General features: G+C 48.4%; 2 protein-coding genes across 4 annotated transcripts; both read left to right on the forward strand.

The window, feature by feature from the left end:
- The first annotated feature begins 1085 nt into the window (after positions 1 to 1085).
- Positions 1086 to 10426, forward strand: misp (mitotic spindle positioning). The gene is made up of 6 exons (XM_028011866.1): positions 1086 to 1169; positions 3654 to 3752; positions 5625 to 7506; positions 8521 to 8729; positions 8809 to 8847; positions 9668 to 10426. The coding sequence occupies exons 2-6, from the start codon at positions 3693 to 3695 to the stop codon at positions 9755 to 9757; spliced, it is 2280 nt and encodes a 759-aa protein (XP_027867667.1). The 5' UTR covers positions 1086 to 1169; positions 3654 to 3692; the 3' UTR covers positions 9758 to 10426.
- A 4443-nt stretch (positions 10427 to 14869) lies between these two features.
- On the forward strand, positions 14870 to 19539 carry med16 (mediator complex subunit 16). 3 transcript variants are annotated; one of them, XM_028011859.1, is made up of 16 exons: positions 14870 to 15080; positions 15544 to 15727; positions 15814 to 15921; positions 16065 to 16234; positions 16326 to 16607; positions 16730 to 16879; positions 16958 to 17063; positions 17129 to 17284; positions 17356 to 17564; positions 17644 to 17850; positions 17914 to 18124; positions 18193 to 18335; positions 18420 to 18612; positions 18820 to 19036; positions 19107 to 19190; positions 19270 to 19539. In XM_028011859.1, exons 2-16 carry the CDS (start codon positions 15586 to 15588, stop codon positions 19394 to 19396), a joined length of 2505 nt encoding a protein of 834 aa, XP_027867660.1. In that variant the 5' UTR covers positions 14870 to 15080; positions 15544 to 15585; the 3' UTR covers positions 19397 to 19539. The 3 variants fall into 3 exon arrangements, with proteins under 3 accessions (XP_027867660.1, XP_027867662.1, XP_027867663.1); XM_028011861.1 differs by having other exon boundaries at positions 15584 to 15727; XM_028011862.1 differs by having other exon boundaries at positions 14873 to 15080; positions 15543 to 15727; positions 18193 to 18326.
- Positions 19540 to 21061: the final 1522 nt, after the last annotated feature.

Consider the following 21061-nt stretch of genomic DNA (forward strand, 5'->3'; position numbering starts at 1 on the left):
AGTCAGAATACAACAAAGTCTTTATTTATTATTAATTCTGGCATTACTGGCACCATAGAAGATAAATTCTGTAATAAAACAACATAATGTTTTCATTTTCTTAAGGATAATTAAATGACCTAAACCTACACTCACTGGCCACTTAATTAGGTACACCGGTCCAACTTCTCATTAATGCAAATGTGGAATCACATGGTAGCATCTCAATGCAATTACGCATGTAGACATGGCCAACACGATCTGCTGCAGTTCAAACCGACCATCACTCAAGTAACCACTTGTTACAATCAAGGTCTGCAGAAGAGCATCTCTGAACGCACAACACGTTGAACCTTGAGGCGGATGAGCTACAGCAGCAGATGACCACACCGTCTGTCAGCTAAGAACAGGAAACTGAGGCTACAATTCACACAAATGTAACCAAAACTGGACAATAGAGAATTTGAAAAACGTTGCCTGGTCTGATGAGTCTGGATTTCTGCTGCAATATTCGGAGGGTCAGGTCACAATTTGGCGTCAACAACATGAAAGCGTGGATCCATCCTGCCTGGTATCAATGGTTCAGGCTGCTGCTGGCAGCGCAATAGGATATTTTTCTATTCTAAATCTCACCTGTCACAAGTCCAGCTGCTGCCACCTGCAGGCAGCTGTGTGTGTTACAGTTCGGATTCTGACTTTATAGTTTCTGATGATAAAAATCTGAGGAATCATGATGATAAAATCCTTAAGACCCATCAGGGTCAGAATCGGAACATCTGGACCCGCTGAGGATTCAGTTGAGTGTGTTGAAGGCTTGGTTTAGTGTGGTACATCCCAGTTGCTTTGGTTGACTGAGGTCATAGTTCACATGGCCCACACATTCTGCTGAAACAGGTCAGCAGGAAGTCCAGGTCGCATTGCCAGCTGGTTCAGTAAACATGGCGGTCCTGACAGGAAGTGAAGTCAGAACCAAGTCCCGACATGGATAGAAATACAAACCTGTGTGTGTGTGTTTGTGTGTTGACATAGGGGCAAGGTCGGGGAGGGGTAACGCGGGGGGTGGGGAGGCAAATATTGTGTCTGTGTTTCTGTCGATCAGCAGAATTCCTGTCTATTTCCCCTACTCAGCAACACACACACACAGACACACACACTCTCCCGGTCGCTCTGATTCGTCTGGTGGGTCTTCGGTGAGTCCTGCTTGTCTTTCCGTGTTCTTACTTGTGTGACATCATGATGATGACAGCTACCTGTGTTGCTAATCAATGATGTTATTGAGAGTAGAATTTTAGCCCCGCCCCTACAGCTGCGGTTCCTTTGCTGTTTATTTTCTGCCTCAACCAATCAGAGCTGACGGTTTAAATTTTATTGGTACTCCATCTGTCCGACTACTGGGTTTGGTTCTGGTTCCGACAGTAAAGAAACCAAAACCTTCATGAAGAGCAGACCAAACATAAACCAGAACCGGGAGAACCATCGGAACCTGTCGTTAAGTCCTTCAGCTTCAGAACCAGAACTGAACTCTGTTTTAAACTCTGCGCAGCTTTCACACTCAAAAACAAAAACAGAAAAGTGCGGCGCAAAAAACCCCTCAGGGCCTCATAAAGTGTGTGTATACACAAAAAATACACTGCCTGGCCAAAAAAAAGTTGCCACCTGGATTTAACTAAGCAAATAGGTACAAGCCTCCTATTGGATAAGTACTGCATAGGCGATTATCTTTCAGCTGGCAACAAGTTATTTAACCCCAGCTGATGCAATGAGTAACTCCTCATTTCTTAAACAACCATGGCAAAAGACACTTCCTGTGGTCGTGGAAAAGACGTTAGTCTGTTTAAGAAGGGTCAAATCATTGGCATGCATCAAGCAGAGAAAACATCTAAGGAGATTGCAGAAACTACTAGAATTGGGTTAAGAACTGTCCAACGCATCATTAAAAACTGGAAGGATGGTGGGGAACCATCGTCTTCCAGGAAGAAATGTGGTCGGAAAAAAATCCTGAATGATGGTGATCGGCGATTACTTAAACGTTTGGTCAAATCAAATCAAAGAAAAACAACAGCAGAACTCAGGAGTATGTTTAATTGTGAACGCAAAAGCATTTCCACACGCACAATGCGAAGGGAACTCAAGGGGTTGGGATTGAACAGCTGTGTAGCCGTAAGAAAACCTCTAATCAGTAAGGCTAACCAGAAAAAAAGGCTTCAGTTTGCTAGGGAGCATAAAGATTGGACTCTGGAGGAATGGAAGAGGGTCATGTAGTCTGATGAGTCCAGATTTACCCTGTTCCAGAGTGATGGGCGCATCAGGGTAAGAAGAGAGGCAGGTGAAGTGATGCACCCATCATGCCTAGTGCCTACTGTACAAGCCTGTGGGGGCAGTGCTATGATCTGGGGTTGCTGCAGTTGGTCAGGTCTAGGTTCAGCAACATTGTGGCCCAAAGAATGAGGTCAGCTGACTACCTGAATATACTGAATGACCAGGTTATTCCATCAATGGATTTTGTCTTCCCAAATGGAACGGGCATATTCCAAGATGACAATGCCAGGATTCATCAGGCTCACATTGTGAAAGAGTGGTTCAGGGAGCATGAGACATCTTTTTCACACATGGATTGGCCACCACAGAGTCCAGACCTTAACCCCATTGAGAATCTTTGGGATGTGCTGGAGAAGGCTCTGCGCAGTGGTCAGACTCTCCCATCATCAATACAAGATCTTGGTGAAAGATTAATGCAACACTGGATGGAAATAAATCTTGTGACACTGCAGAAGCTTATTGAAACAATGCCACAGCGAATGCAGGCTGTAATCAAAGCTAAAGGCGGTCCAACAAAATATTAGAGAGTGTGACCATTTTTTGGTGGCGACTTCTTTTTTGGCCAGGCAGTGTATGTGGCGCCATATTTTACACAAAGGCAACATGTATAAAATGAACGTGGTGTGAAAGTTTGCATAAAAATATGCAAACTTTTTACCTGCAGTGAAAATGTGCGGCAGCCACTTTTAATACGGACAATAACAAACTAGAAGGCATCAAAACTCCCCTAAATACACTGAAACCTGAATTGATTCAGTTATTTAGTCCAAGAAGCATCAAACTCGATGGTTATCATGAATCTTTTATTGTTTAAACATAAATGATGAAACTGAACCAATTTATCCTCAGACAATAACCTAACACACACACACACACACACACACACACACACACACACACACAGAATAAAGAAAATAGAAATACAGGATGTGAAAACCTCAGTGTAAATAATCATGTTGCTCAGTTTGTGTCTCATAAAGATGAAACTCATCGTCTGAATGCATCTATTTATTCTCACTAGAGAGAAACCAGGGCTGATCAAACAGTTTGATTATTGATCAGGTGATCAGGTGTGGAGACAATCCCAGGTATATCAGTAGCTGCATCAAGGTGAGCCGCTACCTGAGGAGCTTTGGCTCTGATGGAGAACATGGAGCCATTGATCAGAGATCAGATTGATCTGCTGGTTTCTGATCGTTTAGATTCATCCAGACTGATCATCCTGGAGCTCTGAGCAGAACTTAAAGCAGGAGCCGAGTGGTACCGGTACCGGTACATGTGCAACTTACTGTATAATACCTCTATTTAATAAATGTCCACATTTCACTCTGTTGACTCTTTCTGTCTTTAACCAGCACCAGCAAGAACAGGCCAGGTCCAGTTGGAGCAGCAGAATGTTCCAGTACACTCCGCCGTGGAAGGTTCTGGTTTTCAGTCTGGACTCGGAGAACAAGGTGAGGCTGCCAACAACCTGATGCAGTACTGCTGCTGGTCCAGCAGGGGGCAGCAGAGCTGCAGTACTGCTGCTGGTCCAGCAGGGGGCAGGGTTCCCCTGGTTCTCTGGGCCTCCAGGCTCACTGCTGTGGAGAATTATCCGTCCTCCATGCGTAGTTCTTGATGTATGAGGTTGAAAAGGAGTCAGTGAGTTGAATTCATGATTTCCATTTATTAATACCAAAATACAGCTGGTCCATTTCTCATGCTACCTTTAGGAGCTAGCAGGACGAAATGGCATCAAACAAAAGTTTTCCATTCATTTTGATAGCCTCTATCAAAGCTATATCCTAAAAAGAGCATTCCCTAGTGTGTCATATTCTTTAACCCTAGCTTTGAGGGCGTTTCCTAACATGTCATTTCCTTTAGCTTTAGCTTTGCAACTAGCTAAAAGAGATGGAAGGAAAAACACCAAATTATTTACTCTCAACACTGCCCTGCATGTTTTAGCTGTTTCCCTGCTTCATTACGCCTGATTCAGCTGACAGCAAACACCTGTCAACTAAAATCACCTGGCTGCAGTGAGCCTGGAGGACCAGGGCTGGGAAACACTGCTCTCAGAACCCAGAAAGCCCGACTGTCTCCATGGTGATAATCCAGAGTCCACCTGCTGAGGGAGAGCAGGTGGGCGGGGCCTGTGAGTGGGCGGGCCTGTGAGTGGGCGGGGCCTCACAGCGACCTTCGTCCCCTCAGGCAGCTGCTCTTCAGACCTGCGGCTGCTGCTGGACGCTGATCGAGGTAAGAGAGATTCTGTTGTTCAGGTGATTTGAGGCCAGAGGCTGACCAGATGTTTGGGTCCGTTAGGGGGCGGGGCTGTGGTTCAGCTCGGTCCAGAAACAACACACACACACACACAAGAACACACACACACACACATACAGAGGAACACACGCAAAAATTCTCAAGACAGGAACACACACACTGGTTCTGGCCCGGCTCAGCGGGCGGTTGGCTATCGGCTGCCAGCTGCGGGAGCGGCGTCTTATCAGCCGGTCGCAGGCGGAGCTGCAGCTCTGAATGTTCTGGTGGTCCGGGTTCTCACTGTCTCATCAGATGGTTCTGATCCAGATTGATTGGTTCTGGACACCAGTCCAGAACCAACTTTAATCCCAATTTATTCCAAAGAACCAACTCCTGTACAAAATAATGAAAAATCAAACCAGTTTAAACCAGTATAGAGGCAGTTTAAATGGAAACGGTTCAGAACCAGTTTAAAAGCAGCATGAAACCAGTGCAGATGGATCTAACCCAGTTTGAAACCAGAGTAAACAGAACCAGTCCAGAACCCTGTAGAATTCAGTATGAAACCAGTTTCAAACTGGATCAGTTGAACCAGTTTAGATGTCAGTGACCTGAGTCGGGTTCTGGTTTTAAACACACCTGTGCCGAGCCCAGTAAGGGCGGTTCTGTGGGTCAACCACCAACAGAACCAGCATGAGATCCAGTTTAAGACTGACTTACTGGGACTGTTGAACTGGAAACCAGTGTAGATCCGCACAGTTTAAAAGCTCCTGTAAGAACAGATGCCGTCAACACCCGGACCGGGTCCATCAGAACCGCCGGTATGAGCAGGTTTATCTCTGGACCTGATAAGAGGCGGGTTGTTGCATCAGGTGACCCGAGCCGCTCCTCTCTGGGGTTTTAAACTCATCTCCGATCAGTCAGACATTCCTTTGCTCTGTGACTTCAGTTTCATTTCTCCCAGCCCGGCTCAGACTCTATGGGGACTACAGATCCCACAATGCTTTGCAAACGCCCCCCAGGACTGCCTGGGTGTTGCTGATCAGTTTATTGCTCCTTGGCTTCAGTAATTGTCTTTGCTGTTGTTTCAGAGACTCTCCACCGAAGACTGTTTGCCTGCTTGGTCCCCACAAAATTCTCAGACATCCACAGACGGTTCTCCCCCCTGTGGCTCCACAACGCCCCCTACAGGCATGGACAGCTCCCCCAGGAGGTGGGTGCTGAAGCCTCTGTCCCCCCTGCTGCAGCCCTCAGACCTGAGAACCATTGTTGGGCCTGCTCCTGGCCTGGCGGACCGGGACTCTGGCTCCTGGGAGAACGATGGAACCTGGAACGGCCTAGTCGAAGTCCGGCATGTCACGGTTCAGGGTGGGGACTCTAGTGGTGACGAGTGGCAGCCCAGCAGTCCTGGTAGCAGCTCTGGCTCTCAGAGCGGCTTCTACTCCTTTGTGGAGGATCCCAGGAGTCTGGAGGCAGAGCTGAACGAAGCTTGGATGGTGTCACCACAGCGCCAGGCTCAATTGGCCGTTCTGAAGAAAGAGAAAGGATTCAAACTACAGACCTACAGCAGCAACAAGAAGCCAGAGAGTCTGTTCTCAGAGAGCAATGGAGACTATCAGTACATGGTGGATCCCAACAATGGGATGGAAATCATAGATGAGGATGAGGAGAAGCAGCTTCGTAAGATGATCATCCACAGCCAGGCTGCTAGGAGGAGCCAACCAGAACCACAGAACCAAGAGGAGGTTCTGGATCCCATCCTGTCCACAGATAGACTGATAGAGGGGTTCAGTTTGAGCTTCAGTCCTGTTCTCTCCAGACCAGAACCTCCTCAAACCGCTGCGCCAGGAGCCGTGGTGAAGGAGCAGATCAACTTTGGTGCAGCCCGACAGAAGTTTCTACAGATAGAGCAAGACCAACTGACACAGATGCTCAGTCCTGTCCGGTCACCCAGAATCCTGTCGGACTTGACTCCAGAATTGGATTCTAATGCTTATGTGTCAAGGAAGGTGAAGGTCTATGGTGCCATGGAGGCAGGCGATAACACAACCCCATTTAGACCAGCAGGCGGAGATGAGATGGATCTTCAGAGGAGAGTGACAGTGCTCCGATCTGATGGCAGTCTGAGTAGAGAGAGTAGCATATTTGAAGACTCTGGCCATGAGGAACTGTCAGTAGAAGTGGCTGGAGGCTACGCCAGTGATGATGGCCTGCTTGATCACCGCAGGAAATCCAAGGTGTTCCCTGAAACCCCCATTGAGAGGGAGATCCGATTAACTCAGGAACGTGAGGCAGAGCTACGGAAATCTCGAGGCCTGAAGCACAGCAGTGGTCAAGCGGAGATGGTCAGAATCGAAACCAGACGTTCACTGCTGTCCCTGACACCTGACAGAACCTTCGAAAAGAATCCACTGAGCTTCATCCTCCACAGAAAAAACCAAAGGGAGGAGAGCCCTCAGCAACCAGAGATCCAGGAACCAGATGGCAGAGCTAATCTTCCACAGCTGGGGTACAAGAGAGAAGAGCCTGATTCACACTCAGGAGACAAGCCTGAGTCCGATTCTGGAACAGATGAAGTGTTCCTCTCTCCATGCTGTCCTCACCGACATCCTGATGAGTCCTGGTTCTCCCAGACAAACTCAACCACCTCCTTATTCACACCAAGGGACTCTGAGGTCAGAAAACAAATGGGTTCCTCCCCTCCTGCTTCTCTCACACCAACAACCATGCATGAACTAGAGCTCCCTCAGAGCTGGAGGAAGAACCTGGAGTCCACAGGCCTGCAGTCCAGAGGGCAAGGAGCTCCTGACTTCATTGAGAAGGAGATTGAAGAAGCTCTAAAAAGAGAACAGGAGCTGAGAGAGCTGAGGAAGTCCATGAAGGAAACCAGCCGACCCATCTTCTCTCCTGCTCCTCTGGCGGAGCAGGCATCCAGAACGGCCATGAGGCAGTTCTACCCGCCACTTAAAACAGGTACCAGGTTCCTGTCCTAAGTTTAATGGCACCGGCTTTTTAGTTTCAGTTTTAATGAGAGATAAAAATATTTACATTGAGGCGTGATGTTGGATCTATTGTCACTGAGATGAATTTGAACCCCAGGTGGTTTTGGAAAAGGATGCTCATGTTCACTGCAGTTCCTGTCTGTCCGGTCTCTTTGGTCCTGTCAAATTCTCTTTGGCCATTTTCACCAAGCTGTTCCATCCTCATCCAGCTCGTCCCACACAACTGTGTAGAGGAAACGGGTCGGTGGGGTGACACAGCAGGAGGTATTGTTCACTTCGCCCCGCCCTGCACGTGCCTGGCCGTGAAGCCAGCTGATCTCGCTCGGATTAGGGACAGAGGCGGGTTGACTGCAGCTCCCTTCGCCGGATCAGTATTCTGCTGTCAGTTAGTGGAGGAACATTACCTCGGTGTTCAGATAAAGGAACCCTCTGGGATCAAGATTCTCACTGCTGGTTCCTTTGGGCTGCTGCTAAGATCTGTCATTCCTAAAGAACCCTGAGCCATGTTTATGGGAAGCCTCAGCTTCATAGTTTTTCAAGGTTCTGATACTGGGTTGGTGTTTCCCAGGAGGTCCAGACTAGGCCAGATCCGGGCCTGCTCCAGGTCAAACCCGCTGCCGACACAATGAGTAACCTAATGAGGCCAGAGTCCAGCGGACTGAGTCAATTAGTAACAGTTTCTGACTCAGAGTCCAGTCTCTGTCAGAAGGCCTCCTCAGGAACACCACACCTCCTTCAAGGAGAACAGGGCTGTCCTTCCTGGGGTGGCCTGTGGGGGGCAGTGTCTCCAAGCAGTAGAGTGTTGGAGATGCATTCAGGTTAACTGTTGATGGACATGAAGCAGCTTCTAAAGAGGCGTTAGAACTCCTCTAGAACCAGAACATGGAGGTCCTATTTGCTTGTGGTTAATGTCTCAGGTATCCCTCAGGGTTGTGTGTTAGCATGCCTGTTAATGTACACGTTGTGCTACCTTCCTGTGTCTCAGAGAAACCCGCCAGTCTGTCTTCGTCCTCTCCTCATCTCAGCGTCCTGCTGCCCTCCGGCTCCCTCGTCACCGCTAAGCCCTGGACCTCCTCGGCGTCCCCGGCCTCTTCCTCCCCATTGGCGGTCCGGACGGTTCCTCGAGGTTTGACGGAGATGCTGCTGCAGGACTTTGAGGAACACCGAGCCAAGCTGAAGTTGGAAGAGAGTGCTGTGAGTCTCCTGCTTTTATTTTTGGTAGTCTCAGCCTGAGAGGTGGGACTTCCTGTCTGAAGATGTTTGTGTCTTTCAGTACGCAGGAATCCAGCCAGTTGATGACATCAACAATGAGGTGAGCACTGGAGACCCTGAAATGGTGCAGCATGGAAACCAGTTACAAAAGTTACAGAACCAACCCCAGCTAGAACACAAGATAATCAACAGACTCAAAGTGTCCACAGAACCTCTGGAGAACCTGGCCCAATCCATTATAGAGCAGTACTTTTACCTTGAAGGGAATCTGTGAGCTTTATTCTGAAAAGCTATTTGAGAGTTTCTGTAGAACCCAGAATGTTTAGTCCTCAATTGATGTCTGTCTAAGAGGTTCTGACCCGATGGTTCTGGTTTACTGGGTCTATGGAGGCAGCCATGATGCAAAGAAGAAGTTGAGTCATTGGTTGCTATGGTGATTCCCGCCTTAACATCTCTTCAGCAACATTCTGAAGATTCCTGCGATAATTCCGTAGATCCGGGTCAAACAGAACCGTCAGTTGGTCCAGTTCTCCGGACCGACTGATCCTACAGCAGAGGGAGACGTGGAGATGAAACTCTGGTCATAAAAGGAGTTTAAATCCAAAAGGTTTTGAACATCTCACCGGGTCTCAACCATCAGCACTCTAAGCTTTCTGTAACCCAGTTAGACTTTGAATGATGGTTCTGCTGGACCAGCGATCGCTGGCCCAGTTGGTTCTCAACTCATAGGCTGAAGACATGACATGTGTTTAGCAAGTGGCTAGTTAGCATGTCTAGATTTCTGGATCAACCATCAGATCTTCAGGAGTTTGAGTTATTTGGACCCTGTCACTAAAGACTTTTACTTTGAAAGACTTCACTGACTGGTTCCACATGCATCTATTCCATCACCATGATGTCCCCTCCGTGTCTTGTCTCAGGTGGTGGAGTCCACTCGAGTCGTTCGTCATAAGAACCAGAGAGCGCTGCTGTGGGAGGCTGGGCAGTTCGCCAACCAGGACAACCAGTGAGACCACCAGGACCAGCTGCAGGACCAGATCCAGAACCAAGTGTGGACCAATCCTGAGCAGGGTCATGGGTCAGCAGCATCAACTGATGCACCCTTATAGACAGGATGTTCTCACCTGATCCAATCAGCTGCTGAGTAAACGTCCAGTGGAGACAATTGGTCGCTTTCAGTCTAACCTCAGAGAGCAAAGCAGGAGTTTGATTTTGACACTTTTAATTTGACAAAACTAAACAGGAAGTCAGTAACTGTTCATGATTGAAATTGATGCAGCAAAATAAACGAAACCCTAAAATCCGTTGATTGTTGGAGTTCTGCTGTTTGCCTGGATGGGTTCTGGACTTGAGAATGGACCCACTTTGCAGAGAGCAGAACTTCTTGCACGCTGAGGTCAGAGCCTGCTGTGACATCACTGACCCAACCCACAGGTGGTGGAGCCATGTTAAGAACCTCAGGTTTCTCCACCAGACCGGAAGCAACCATATTTGCAGGTGATCCCAAGTAACCTGTAGTCCTTCCCAACCAGCAGGGTGCGCTCTGATTGGCCGGTGGAGAAGCTGTTCACTGACAGGCATTCTGCTAATGCTCCCACAGTAATGTTGAAAAAAAACTGATTTTAATCTCTGAGTTTTTTCCTTCATTAAATAAAGAATAAGTACATCTGCAATACTGACTGGTGGTTTCCTTGTTTTTATATTGCGGAGTGTAACTATTAACAACATATCTGGTCAGTGATTCTTGAGAAGGGGAACAAATTGGGTTTAAATTTTCCCAATTTTTAAAAAAATGATTCCTCAAGCTTATGTACACAAATATGACAAATAATGTTTTAGAAATGTAAAGATGATAAGGTGCAGGCTCCCAGTTGCAAATTCTTTTGAAAATTACTTTTTTAATGGACCTGACCCAAAACCTTGTCATCACCATCTGACCAAAACAAATTTAAAATGATTTTTTAATGACTCTGTTAGTGATATTTTTACTCAGTTTTACAGACAAATGTTTCTCAAGAAACAAAAGAAATAAAACAAAAAACAACATAAAGTCCATCTGACGGAGTTTACACAGAACTGAAGGTTTTGACAAACTAGTGAGTAAAAAGAAAAACTTGATACATGTGAAGTAATGACATTTATTTAAAATGAATTAAAATGAACTAACTGCACATTTAAGTGAGATTTGTCAACATTATCACTGAAAGAGTCACAATGTCAGTTAAAAACTGATGGAGTCGACAAAATGCCAAACTACCTCAATACGATGTTATTCTGAAGGAGGCCATATTGTAGCTCATCAGGTCCATCAAATCTTTACAGTTTACAAAAATTAAACATTTATTTCACAAAAAGTCATCAAAGTTTTGTAAATTGTCAGTTCTGGTGTTGACACATCATGGTTGTGACGAACAACTTAGGAATAAAACAGAAGAAAAAAACTAAAGAATAACATAAGCTAACTAGCTTAGCCTAGCCCTGTTAGCAAAGGAAGAGAAAGGAAGACGTCATGGGGTCCTCAGAGGTTCTGATGCCCCCAATATCGCCTGATTTTGTTTTACATTCTTTTTATGTTTGGCGGTGTTGACAAAAACTTGGGACAAATTTCAATTGAGTTGGAAAATAAATAAAAATTATTTTTAATTCAATTTATTGATACTTTTATAATTATTTATTTGAATACTTATACTTAATTGTCATAATATATTATCTTACTATTCTTTTAATTATTTTAAACTATTATAATGTATTGAGTTCTGCTCCAGGACAAGGGATTTTAAAGACTCCATCCACTTACTACAAAGTTTAACATAAAAAATATTCAGCAAACACCAGGAAAACATACATTGTTGTTGCTGATACGGACCAAATTCTAATTGCAAAAGAAATGAGCAACTTTTACCAAAACCTTTATTGCTCTTCTTTTTCAACCCCAGACTCCGACCTTCTGCTAGACCAAGTCAGAGACTTTGTCCCTCAAATCTCTGATGATTTCAAGGAAAACTGCGACAAAGATATTAATATGGAAGGGTTAGGGTTAGGGTTATATAATATGGAAGAACTAGACAGCGCCACCTTGTGCTTGAAGCTGGATAAATCTCCTGGCTCTGATGGCCTTACTGCCAGTTTCTATAGAAACGTCTGGGATGTTCTCAGAGAATTTATATTCCAGGTTTTTAAAGAGATCTTGTGTGATAATTCACTTCCACACACCATGAAACAGGAAGTCATCACCCTGAAACCCAAACAGGAAGAGACAACAAGGTTCTCCACAATTACCGTCCGATCACCTTCTACACTGTGATTATAAACTACTGACGTATATCTATACAAATAGATCAAAGACTGGCCTTAAAGACGTTATTTCTGAAACACAGACAGGTTTTATGTCCAGAAGATCTATACATGATGACATCAGGCTGGTGCAGGATTTACTCCAGTACAGTGACCTGACTGAGGATAAAGGCTTCATCCTTTTCCTAGATTTCTACAAAGCCTTTGATATGTTGGAACATCAGTTTCTTTTCAAAGTTTTACACAAGTTTGGATTTGGACCAAACTTCTGCAGAATACTAAAAAGCTTTTATAACAAGTTCAGCTGCTCTGCCACACGGTGCGTCTCCACGGTTCTCCATTAATAGGGGAGTAAAACAGGGCTGCAATATTTCCCTGTTTCTCTTCATCTTAGCTGTTGAAATGATGAATATTTTCATAAAAAACTCAAATAGACCCAAATTGAAAGTTTTAGATGACAAATTATAATCAGTCAACTAGCTGATGACACCACAGTTTTTTGAAGAGTCTAGACCAAACCCCTAAAGTACTTGAGTTAATTAATACTTTCTCCAAAGCATCAGGATTGACCTTTAACCTGCAGAAATGTGAACTGATGGAGATTCATGGCTCTGATCTGATGGAAGCTTATAGTATCCCATTAAATCCTCAGTTAAATATCTGGGAATTTTAATGACTAAAGATGCTAAACGCAGTGAAACTGTTAACATAGAGAATAAAATACAGAATTGCAAATCTCAGTTAAATAGAAGCTCCAAAGAGATCTGAGCCTGTTTGGGAGAACCTGTTGAACCAAACCTAACAAATACATTAAAGATATAAATCAGCTGAACTTTAATTTCATCTGGAAAAATCGAGTCCACAACTTAAAGAAAGCAAATCTGGTTAAAGACTTTAAAGATGGAGGTTTACAAGCTGTTGACTTTGAGTGTTTAAATGCGGTCTTAAAGGTAAACTGGTTGAAATCTTTTCTAATGAATAGAAATAGTTTCTGGTTTTGTCTCCCCAAAGGTTTGTTTAAAAATTGGATGCATAGATTTTGTTCTTAGATGTGACTTTAATGTCGACAGACTTCCTGTTAAGTGATCTGCCTTTCACAAGCAGGTTTTGTTGTGTTGGAAACTAATGTACACACAACTTCACTCCTCACCAAACTCCACCTGGAACAACAGATCTGTGTTACACAGGAATCAGTCTCTGTGTTTGGATCACTGGATGGAAAAAGGTATTTGGTCCAGAAGACATTTTCTTAATGACGATAGAGATTGGTTGTCTTATGACGAATTTTGCTTATTGTATAATCTGGACTGCTCAGGCACTCAGTTTAACACAGTAATGACCTTTGACCCCTCTGCAGTCAAATATCTGGTTAAAATATAAATATTCAATCAGCTAATCTTCAGTTACTTCAACTGTTTGGATTTAACCTTTTGGACAAAAGTAATTCTAACAAACGGAGGCGTCAGCATCTCACTAACTTTATATTTCCTGTCCGACCAAATAAAACTCCATTTTAAATTAGTTTTCTGATTCAGAGGTTAATAAGTGGAGAACCGCTGACCTTAAATCTCCTCTAAGTCCTAAAGCTAAAGAAGTTCATTTTAAAATTCTCAATAACTTTTTTCCATCCAGGGAATTATTAAGACAAAGATTCAACTTTGATACCAACAGCTGGACCTTTTGTGACAACGACTGAAACAACAGATCGTCTCTTTTTCTATTGTGTGCAAACTGGAACATTTTGGAGGAACTTTCCGGACTGGATCTCATCCAAACTTTCCTCCATCATCCCTTAAAAAGAGAGGATCTAATATTTGGAAAAACCCACAGAGACAGAAGAACCTCATTCTTCACAACCTGCTGATCCTCACCAGATTCTTCATCCACTGCTGTAAATGGGGAAATAGAAATCCTGACTTTTCAGCTTTTAAAAACCTTTTAATGGACAAAAATCACTTCAGAACCTTAAAACTGATGAAAAACAAGCAGGAATGAATACAGCTTTTAGACGCCTACAATGATCTGAATTTATTTGAAAACTAAAGCCCCTTTGTCTTTTTCTGTTTGTTTTTGTCGTTCTACTATCCCTCTGTTTGATGTCTGATAAATTTTATTTATTTATATTTCTATTATTCTTTTTTTATTATTTATTCATTTTTTATTGTCTTATAAGTATATGTGTGCCTTAAGCCTGTTAGACTTGTTTTCTTCATGTATGTACATGCCACGTGATATTGTACACTTGTTCAAAATGTTTAATAAAATTTTTTTTTAAAAACCATTGTTGTGCTGACATGGCCCAGGTTAATTTAGTCAAATATTTGAAAAAATTATATTTTGTGTGTATTTTATTCAAATTGTGTGCTTTATCCATAGGACCTGTTTTGTCCCTCTTTTCAAGAATCACTGTGGTCTGAGTTTCAGATGTGATTTTGTGGTGTTTGATGGACATTGCCCGTTTTGTCAGCAGATTGAAAACACGTACATTAATATTAAGTCTTTAAATATCATTCTGCTCAAATATCTCCTAGAAGTTTAAATAAAAAACACCAGCAGGTGGACGGTGGTAAACAAGTGCGCTTTAAACGTGTTCTGAAAGAGCCTGTCAGAACGCGCAGAGGGTAAAATGGTCCTCCCATACGTCTTTGGGTCCTCCGTGTAGTTCGGGCTGCCCGCGGCGCCTTCTCAGTAATCAGCAGACAGGTTTAACAGAGCGTAATGGAGATTATCTATAAATAAATTGAACTTAACGCCAAAAAGAAAACGGAACACTGTTTATGTGAAACTTGTTGATGAGATGCTTTAATAATCCAGTTTTACATTCAGGCAGCTGTTTGTACAGCCTTAGTCTGATTGGGGGTGGGACCGAGTCTCGCTGTTTTACAACACCGTCTTTAGCTCCATTTCTTGAATAGACCTCAGTTCTACTAAACCCGGCTTGGTTCGGCCTTGTAATTCATATTAAAGTTTCACTCTACAGTTTTGTTTTTTCCTGAGACTGAAAAAGATTCTTTATTTTCTCGCCGCTTAATCAGTCAGGTAAGCTAAAAACAGCAAGCAGATGCTAGCGTCTACTGAAAAACTGAATTAAACTGGTCAACCAGCGAACTTTAAACACCTCCAGCTTCTGGACCTGGTTCCGTCTGAGAACGGGTCCAATTCGGCTGCAGTTTTACTTTAAAAAGGCTGTTCTTATAAAGTATAGATTTCTGCTAAAATCCAATCAAACCAACGGACCCAACCTGGCTTAAATGAGCAGCTTTTAAAGGGAATTCTGAATTGATCAGAACCGAGCCTATTAAACAGGATAATATGATTTAAATCTGAAAATGTATTTATTATTTTTCCCAGTTTCCATAAGCAGTGCGACCCCTGCTGACAAATGCTACTGGGCCTTTCCCAGTTTACACCAGAACTGAATGCTTGACCTACGAGAATCAGAACCAGTAAACGGACTTGACCTGGAACACAAAGCCTCACCAGATGTTTGTTTTCTCTCAGGTGAGGCGCCCACCTGTCCTGGTTCTTCTTCTGTGGTTCAGTCATGGAGCTGGCCTATGTATGCGACTGGGAGAAGCGTCCAAAGAGCACCCACTGTCCGTCCGTCCCACTGGTGAGTTCCTGGTCCTGCAGGAACCTGGTGGCCTTCACCACCGACCTGAAGAACGACGATGACGACATCAAAGGTAGGCAGGAACCAGAGACCCGGAAAAACCCACTTTGACCCAATCAGAACCCACTCTGACCCAATCAGAACCCGTTCATCTTCCAGATGTTAGTCACATGATCCACATCATCGACACAGAGCATCCGTGGGACGTTTTCTCCATCAACTCTGGCCACAGAGAAGTCATTTCCTGTCTGGAGTGGGACCAATCAGGTGAGCTTTACCCAAGTCACCTGTTGTCCAGGTTCTGTAACTACTGGAGGTTCTGACCCAGTTCTGCAGGGTTTTAAATGATGTTTCCTGGTTCTCTATTGTGTCTCGATGTGTTTTAACCCGGTCCCGACCCGGTTCTGAAGGCTCCCGCCTGCTGTCGGCGGACGGTGACGGCAGGATCCGGTGCTGGTCGATGTCAGAGCACCTGGTGAACAGCTGGGAGAGCACCCTGAGCAGCTCGGTGGACGGAGACCCCATCGTGGCTCTGAGCTGGCTGCACAACGGCGTCAAGCTGGCGCTGCATGTAGAGATGGTGAGGTCACTTCCCACAGGTAAGGCCCGGGCCGCGCAGGGCGCGCCCGGGCCTTACCTGTCCTCTCTGCCTTACCTGTCCTCTCTGCCAGTCTGGCTCCACCAACTTTGGAGAAAAGTTCTCGCGGGTCAAGTTCTCGCCGTCGCTGACGCTGTTCGGCGGGAAGCCGATGGAAGGCTGGCTGGCGGTGACGGTGAGCGGCCTGGTGACGGTTTCGTTGCTGAAGCCGGGTGGCGCTCTGCTGACGGCCAGCGAGAGCCTGTGCCGCCTGCGGGGCCGCGTGGCGCTGGCCGACATCGCCTTCACCGGTGGCGGGAACATCGTGGTGGCGGCGACAGACGGCAGCAGCTCCTCGCCGGTCCAGTTCTACAAGGTGAGGGCCGAAGGCAATGCTGTCGCTACGGTAACATGATGCACAGGCGAGGCACACAGTAACCAGGTGTGTGTGTGTGTGTGTGCAGATGGCGGTTGCTATGGTAACCTGTGTGTGTGCAGGTGGTGGTGAGCGTGGTGAGTGAGAAGTGCCGCATCGACACGGAGCTGCTGCCGTCGCTCTTCCTGCGCTGCACCACCGACCCGCTGCGGAGGGACAAATATCCGGCCGTCACGCACCTCAAGTTCCTAACCCGGGAGAACTCTGAGCAGGTGAGCGCCACCGGGTGGGGCGGGTCGGGGCCGGCCAGGTCGGAACCGGCCCCTCTCTGACGGCTCCTCCGGTTGCAGGTGCTGCTGTGCGCGTCCAATCAGAGCGGCAGCATCGTGGAGTGCTGGTCCCTCAGGAAGGAGGGACTTCCTGTCAACAACATCTTCCAGCACCGCTCTCCAGTTGGTAAGACCCACCTCCCCGTCCCAACCCCTGACGGCCCGACCTCTGACCTCCTGACCTCTGCGCAGTGGGAGAGAAGCAGCCGACCATCTTGAAGTGGCGCATCCTGACGACCACCGGCGACCTGGAGCGCGTCTCCGCTGTGGCGCTGCCCAAGCTGCCCATCTCCATCTCCAACACCGACCTGAAGGTGGCATCGGACACCAAGTTCTGCCCCGGCTTGGGTGAGGAACCATCGGACCCAGGTCCCGTCCTCGGCCCGGCCCTCTGTGACCCGATCTGGTTCTGGTTGCAGGTCTGGCCCTGGCATTCCACGACGGCAGCATCCAGGTCCTGCACCGCCTGTCCCTCCACACCATGTGCGTGTTCTACGGCGTCGCTCAGCGGCCCGGGGACGACGCCGCCATCAAGCGCCCGCGTACCGCTGGCCCCGCCCTCCACTTCAAGGCGCTGCAGTTCTCCTGGACCTCGCTGGCGCTGGCCGGGGTGGACGGCCACGGCAAGGTGAGGCCCGTCTCCGTCTGTTGGCACGTGAGGCTGAATCTCTTCAGAAGAAACATTTTGTCCTGCTGTCTGTCCTCAGCTCCACATGCTGCGCGTGTCGCCCTCTATGGGCCAGGTGCTGGACATGAACACCACGCTGCGTCACCTGCTGTTCCTGCTGGAGTACTGCATGGTGACAGGCTACGACTGGTGGGACGTGCTGCTGCACGTGCAGCCCAGCATGGTGCACAACCTGGTGGAGAAGCTGCATGAGGAGTACATGCGGCAGAACCAGGCGCTGCAGCAGGTCAGCGCCGCCACCGCCACTGCCACCGCGCCCTCTCTCTCAGCTGATCTCTGATCTCTGCAGGTTCTGGCCACGCGCATCGTAGCCGTCAAAGCATCTCTCTGCAAACTCTCCACGGCGACGGCAGCGCGGGCGTGCGACTTCCACGCCAAGTTGCTGCTCATAGCTATCAGCTCCACCCTGAAGTCTCTGTTACGTCCGCACGTCCTCAACACGCCGGACAAGAGTCCGGGCGACCGGCTGACTGAGATCTGTGCCAAGAACACCGACACAGGTAAGCACCTGGCGAGCGGCCGCCGGGCCGGGCGAGCGGCGTCTGACCTGAACGGCGTGTGTCCTCAGACATCGATAAGGTGATGATCAACCTGAAGACGGAGGAGTTCGTCCTGGACGGGCCCCCCCTGCAGTCCCTACAGCAGCTAATCCAGTGGGTGGGAGACTTCGTCCTCTACCTGCTGGCCAACCTGCCCAACCAGGTGAGCCAGGTGGGTGACCTCACGGCGGCTTATCCTGCAGCCGCCTCATCCAGCCAAGGTGAGAGCCGTTGACCCCTGACCTGTCCTCCGCAGGGCTCGGCGGTGCGGCCCGGGTTCGGCTTCATGAGAGACGGGGCGTCGCTGGGAATGCTGCGGGAGATGCTGGTGATGATCCGGATCTGGGGCCTGCTGAAGCCCGGGTGCCTGCCCACCTTCACCGCCATGTCGGACAACCAGGACAGCATGCAGCTGCTGTTCCGGCTGCTCACCAAGCTGTGGCTGTGCTGTAAGACGCGCCGCCGCAACACCACACCTAGCGCCACACCTGGGGCAGCATGTCACTCTGATATGTATGACTGTCACATGCAGGGCAGGTGGTGTGTTCAGGGCCGTTGGGGAAAGCAAAGCTTCAGTGGTGTTATGAGTCGTTTTACATAAATCAGATGTTATGGTTTCATTGATGGGCACGTGACGCTCCTGTCCTGATTGGCAGCGCGGGATGACGGCCCCCCCCAGGAACCCGACGAGAGCCTGATAGATGAGTGCTGCCTGCTGCCCAGTCAGCTGCTGGTTCCCAGTATGGACTGGCTCCCAGTGAACGATGGCATCATCGTGAAGCTGCAAGGGAAGCTGCCTCTGCGGCTGCAGTTTGGGAAAGCCTCGTCGCTGCAGGGCGCTGGAGGCTCCGCCCCTCTGGATGTGTTCACCAGGTAAACCTCATCTGGCCGGTTGCAGCGCAGGGCTCTGGCTGCAGGTGAGCTCACCTGTGTTTGTGTTCAGGAGTCCTGGAGCTCAGAAGATGGACAACTTGCGCTGCATTCACATGGGTGTCAGCCCCACCGAGGAGAGCAAGGCGTGCACCAGGTGAGGCCACAGGATGTGATGTCATTGCAGTACCCGATCACTCGGAGCCCCGTAACCTGTGACACACCGCCCCCTACAGGTGTGGCTGCGTGACGATGCTTCGCTCCCCTAACAAGACGAACGCCATGAAGCAGTGGGAGCAGCGCTGGATCAAGAACTGCCTGTGTGGAGGTCTGTGGAGGAGAATGCCGCCCATCTTCACCTGAACGCACCTGGCCAGGTGTCGCCAGGTAGCCATGGAGATGATATCTGAAGGAAGCTCCTGCTTCCTCTGTTTGCTGTAGAGAGGCTGCAGCGCCCCCTGTGTTCTGTAAATAAAACCTGTTTTCTAATAAAAGCATCAAACTTCTTCAGCTGTCGTCTCAGTGAAGGTTAGGAATGCAGCAGGCGTCACGCTAGCAGCAAGCGTCACGCTAGCAGCAAGCGTCACGCTAGCAGCAGGCCCTACGCTAGCAGCAAGCGTCACGCTAGCAGCAGGCCCTACGCTAGCAGCAAGCGTCACGCTAGCAGCAGGCCCTACGCTAGCAGCAAGCGTCACGCTAGCAGCAGGCGTCACGCTAGCAGCAGGCCCTACGCTAGCAGCAAGCGTCACGCTAGCAGCAGGTGTCACGCTAGCAGCAGGCGTCACGCTAGCAGCAGGCCCTACGCTAGCAGCAAGCGTCACGCTAGCAGCAGGTGTCACGCTAGCAGCAAGCGTCACGCTAGCAGCAGGCCCTACGCTAGCAGCAAGCGTCACGCTAGCAGCAGGCCCTACGCTAGCAGCAGGTGTCACGCTAGCAGCAGGTGTCACACTAGCAGCAGGCCCTACGCTAGCAGCAAGCGCCACGCTAGCAGCAGGCCCTACGCTAGCAGCAGGCGTCACGCTAGCAGCAGGCGTTACGCTAGCAGCAGGCCCCACGCTAGCAGCAGGCGCCACGCTAGCAGCAGGCCCTACGCTAGCAGCAGGTGTCACGCTAGCAGCAGGTGTCATGCTAGCAGCAGGTGTCACACTAGCAGCAGGCCCTACGCTAGCAGCAAGCGCCACGCTAGCAGCAGGCCCTACGCTAGCAGCAGGCGTCACGCTAGCAGCAGGTGTCACGCTAGCAGCAGGTGTTACGCTAGCAGCAGGTGTCACACTAGCAGCAGGCCCTACGCTAGCAGCAAGCGCCACGCTAGCAGCAGGCCCTACGCTAGCAGCAGGCCCTACGCTAGCAGCAGGCGTCACGCTAGCAGCAGGCGCCACGCTAGCAGCAGGCCCCATGCTAGCAGCAGGCGCCACGCTAGCAGCAGGCCCTACGCTAGCAGCATGCGCCACGCTAGCAGCAGGCCCTACGCTAGCAGCAGGCGTCACGCTAGCAGCAGGCGTCATGCTAGCAGCAGGGTCCAACAACAGGGTTATGCACCTAGCAACTGGTCAGCCACCCAGGAACGGGGTCAACCAAGCTTATCAGTTGCTAGGTTAGCCACCTAGCAACTGGGTCTACCACACCTAACAACGACTTTTACAACACCTGGCAACGGGGTCAATTACCAGAATCTACTACTCCCACTCAAGAGTTCTGCTGTAAACAGGTCAGCTGGTTCTGGTCCAGATGAGGCTTCAGACTGGTGTTCCATAGACTTCCATAGAAAGCCTAACCCAGCCAACAGGTGGGGGTGGGGGAAACCTGGACCACCATTTTAGAATCACAGACGGAACCAACACAGGTCTGTTCAGAGCACCAACAGAACCGGGCTGGTCCACACTGAAAGAACTCAACTGGGAGTTTTGGGCAGAACCACCAGAACCGTCATGTTTCGTTGATCAGCTTCAGTATTTCACCGAACAGACAGGGGGCGCTCTCTTTCTCTCTCTCTTTCTCTCTCTCTTTCTCTCTCTCTTTCTCTCGCAC

The sequence above is a fragment of the Xiphophorus couchianus genome, unplaced genomic scaffold, assembly GCF_001444195.1.
Source record: "Xiphophorus couchianus unplaced genomic scaffold, X_couchianus-1.0 Scaffold1000102, whole genome shotgun sequence".
Taxonomy (NCBI): domain Eukaryota; kingdom Metazoa; phylum Chordata; class Actinopteri; order Cyprinodontiformes; family Poeciliidae; genus Xiphophorus; species Xiphophorus couchianus.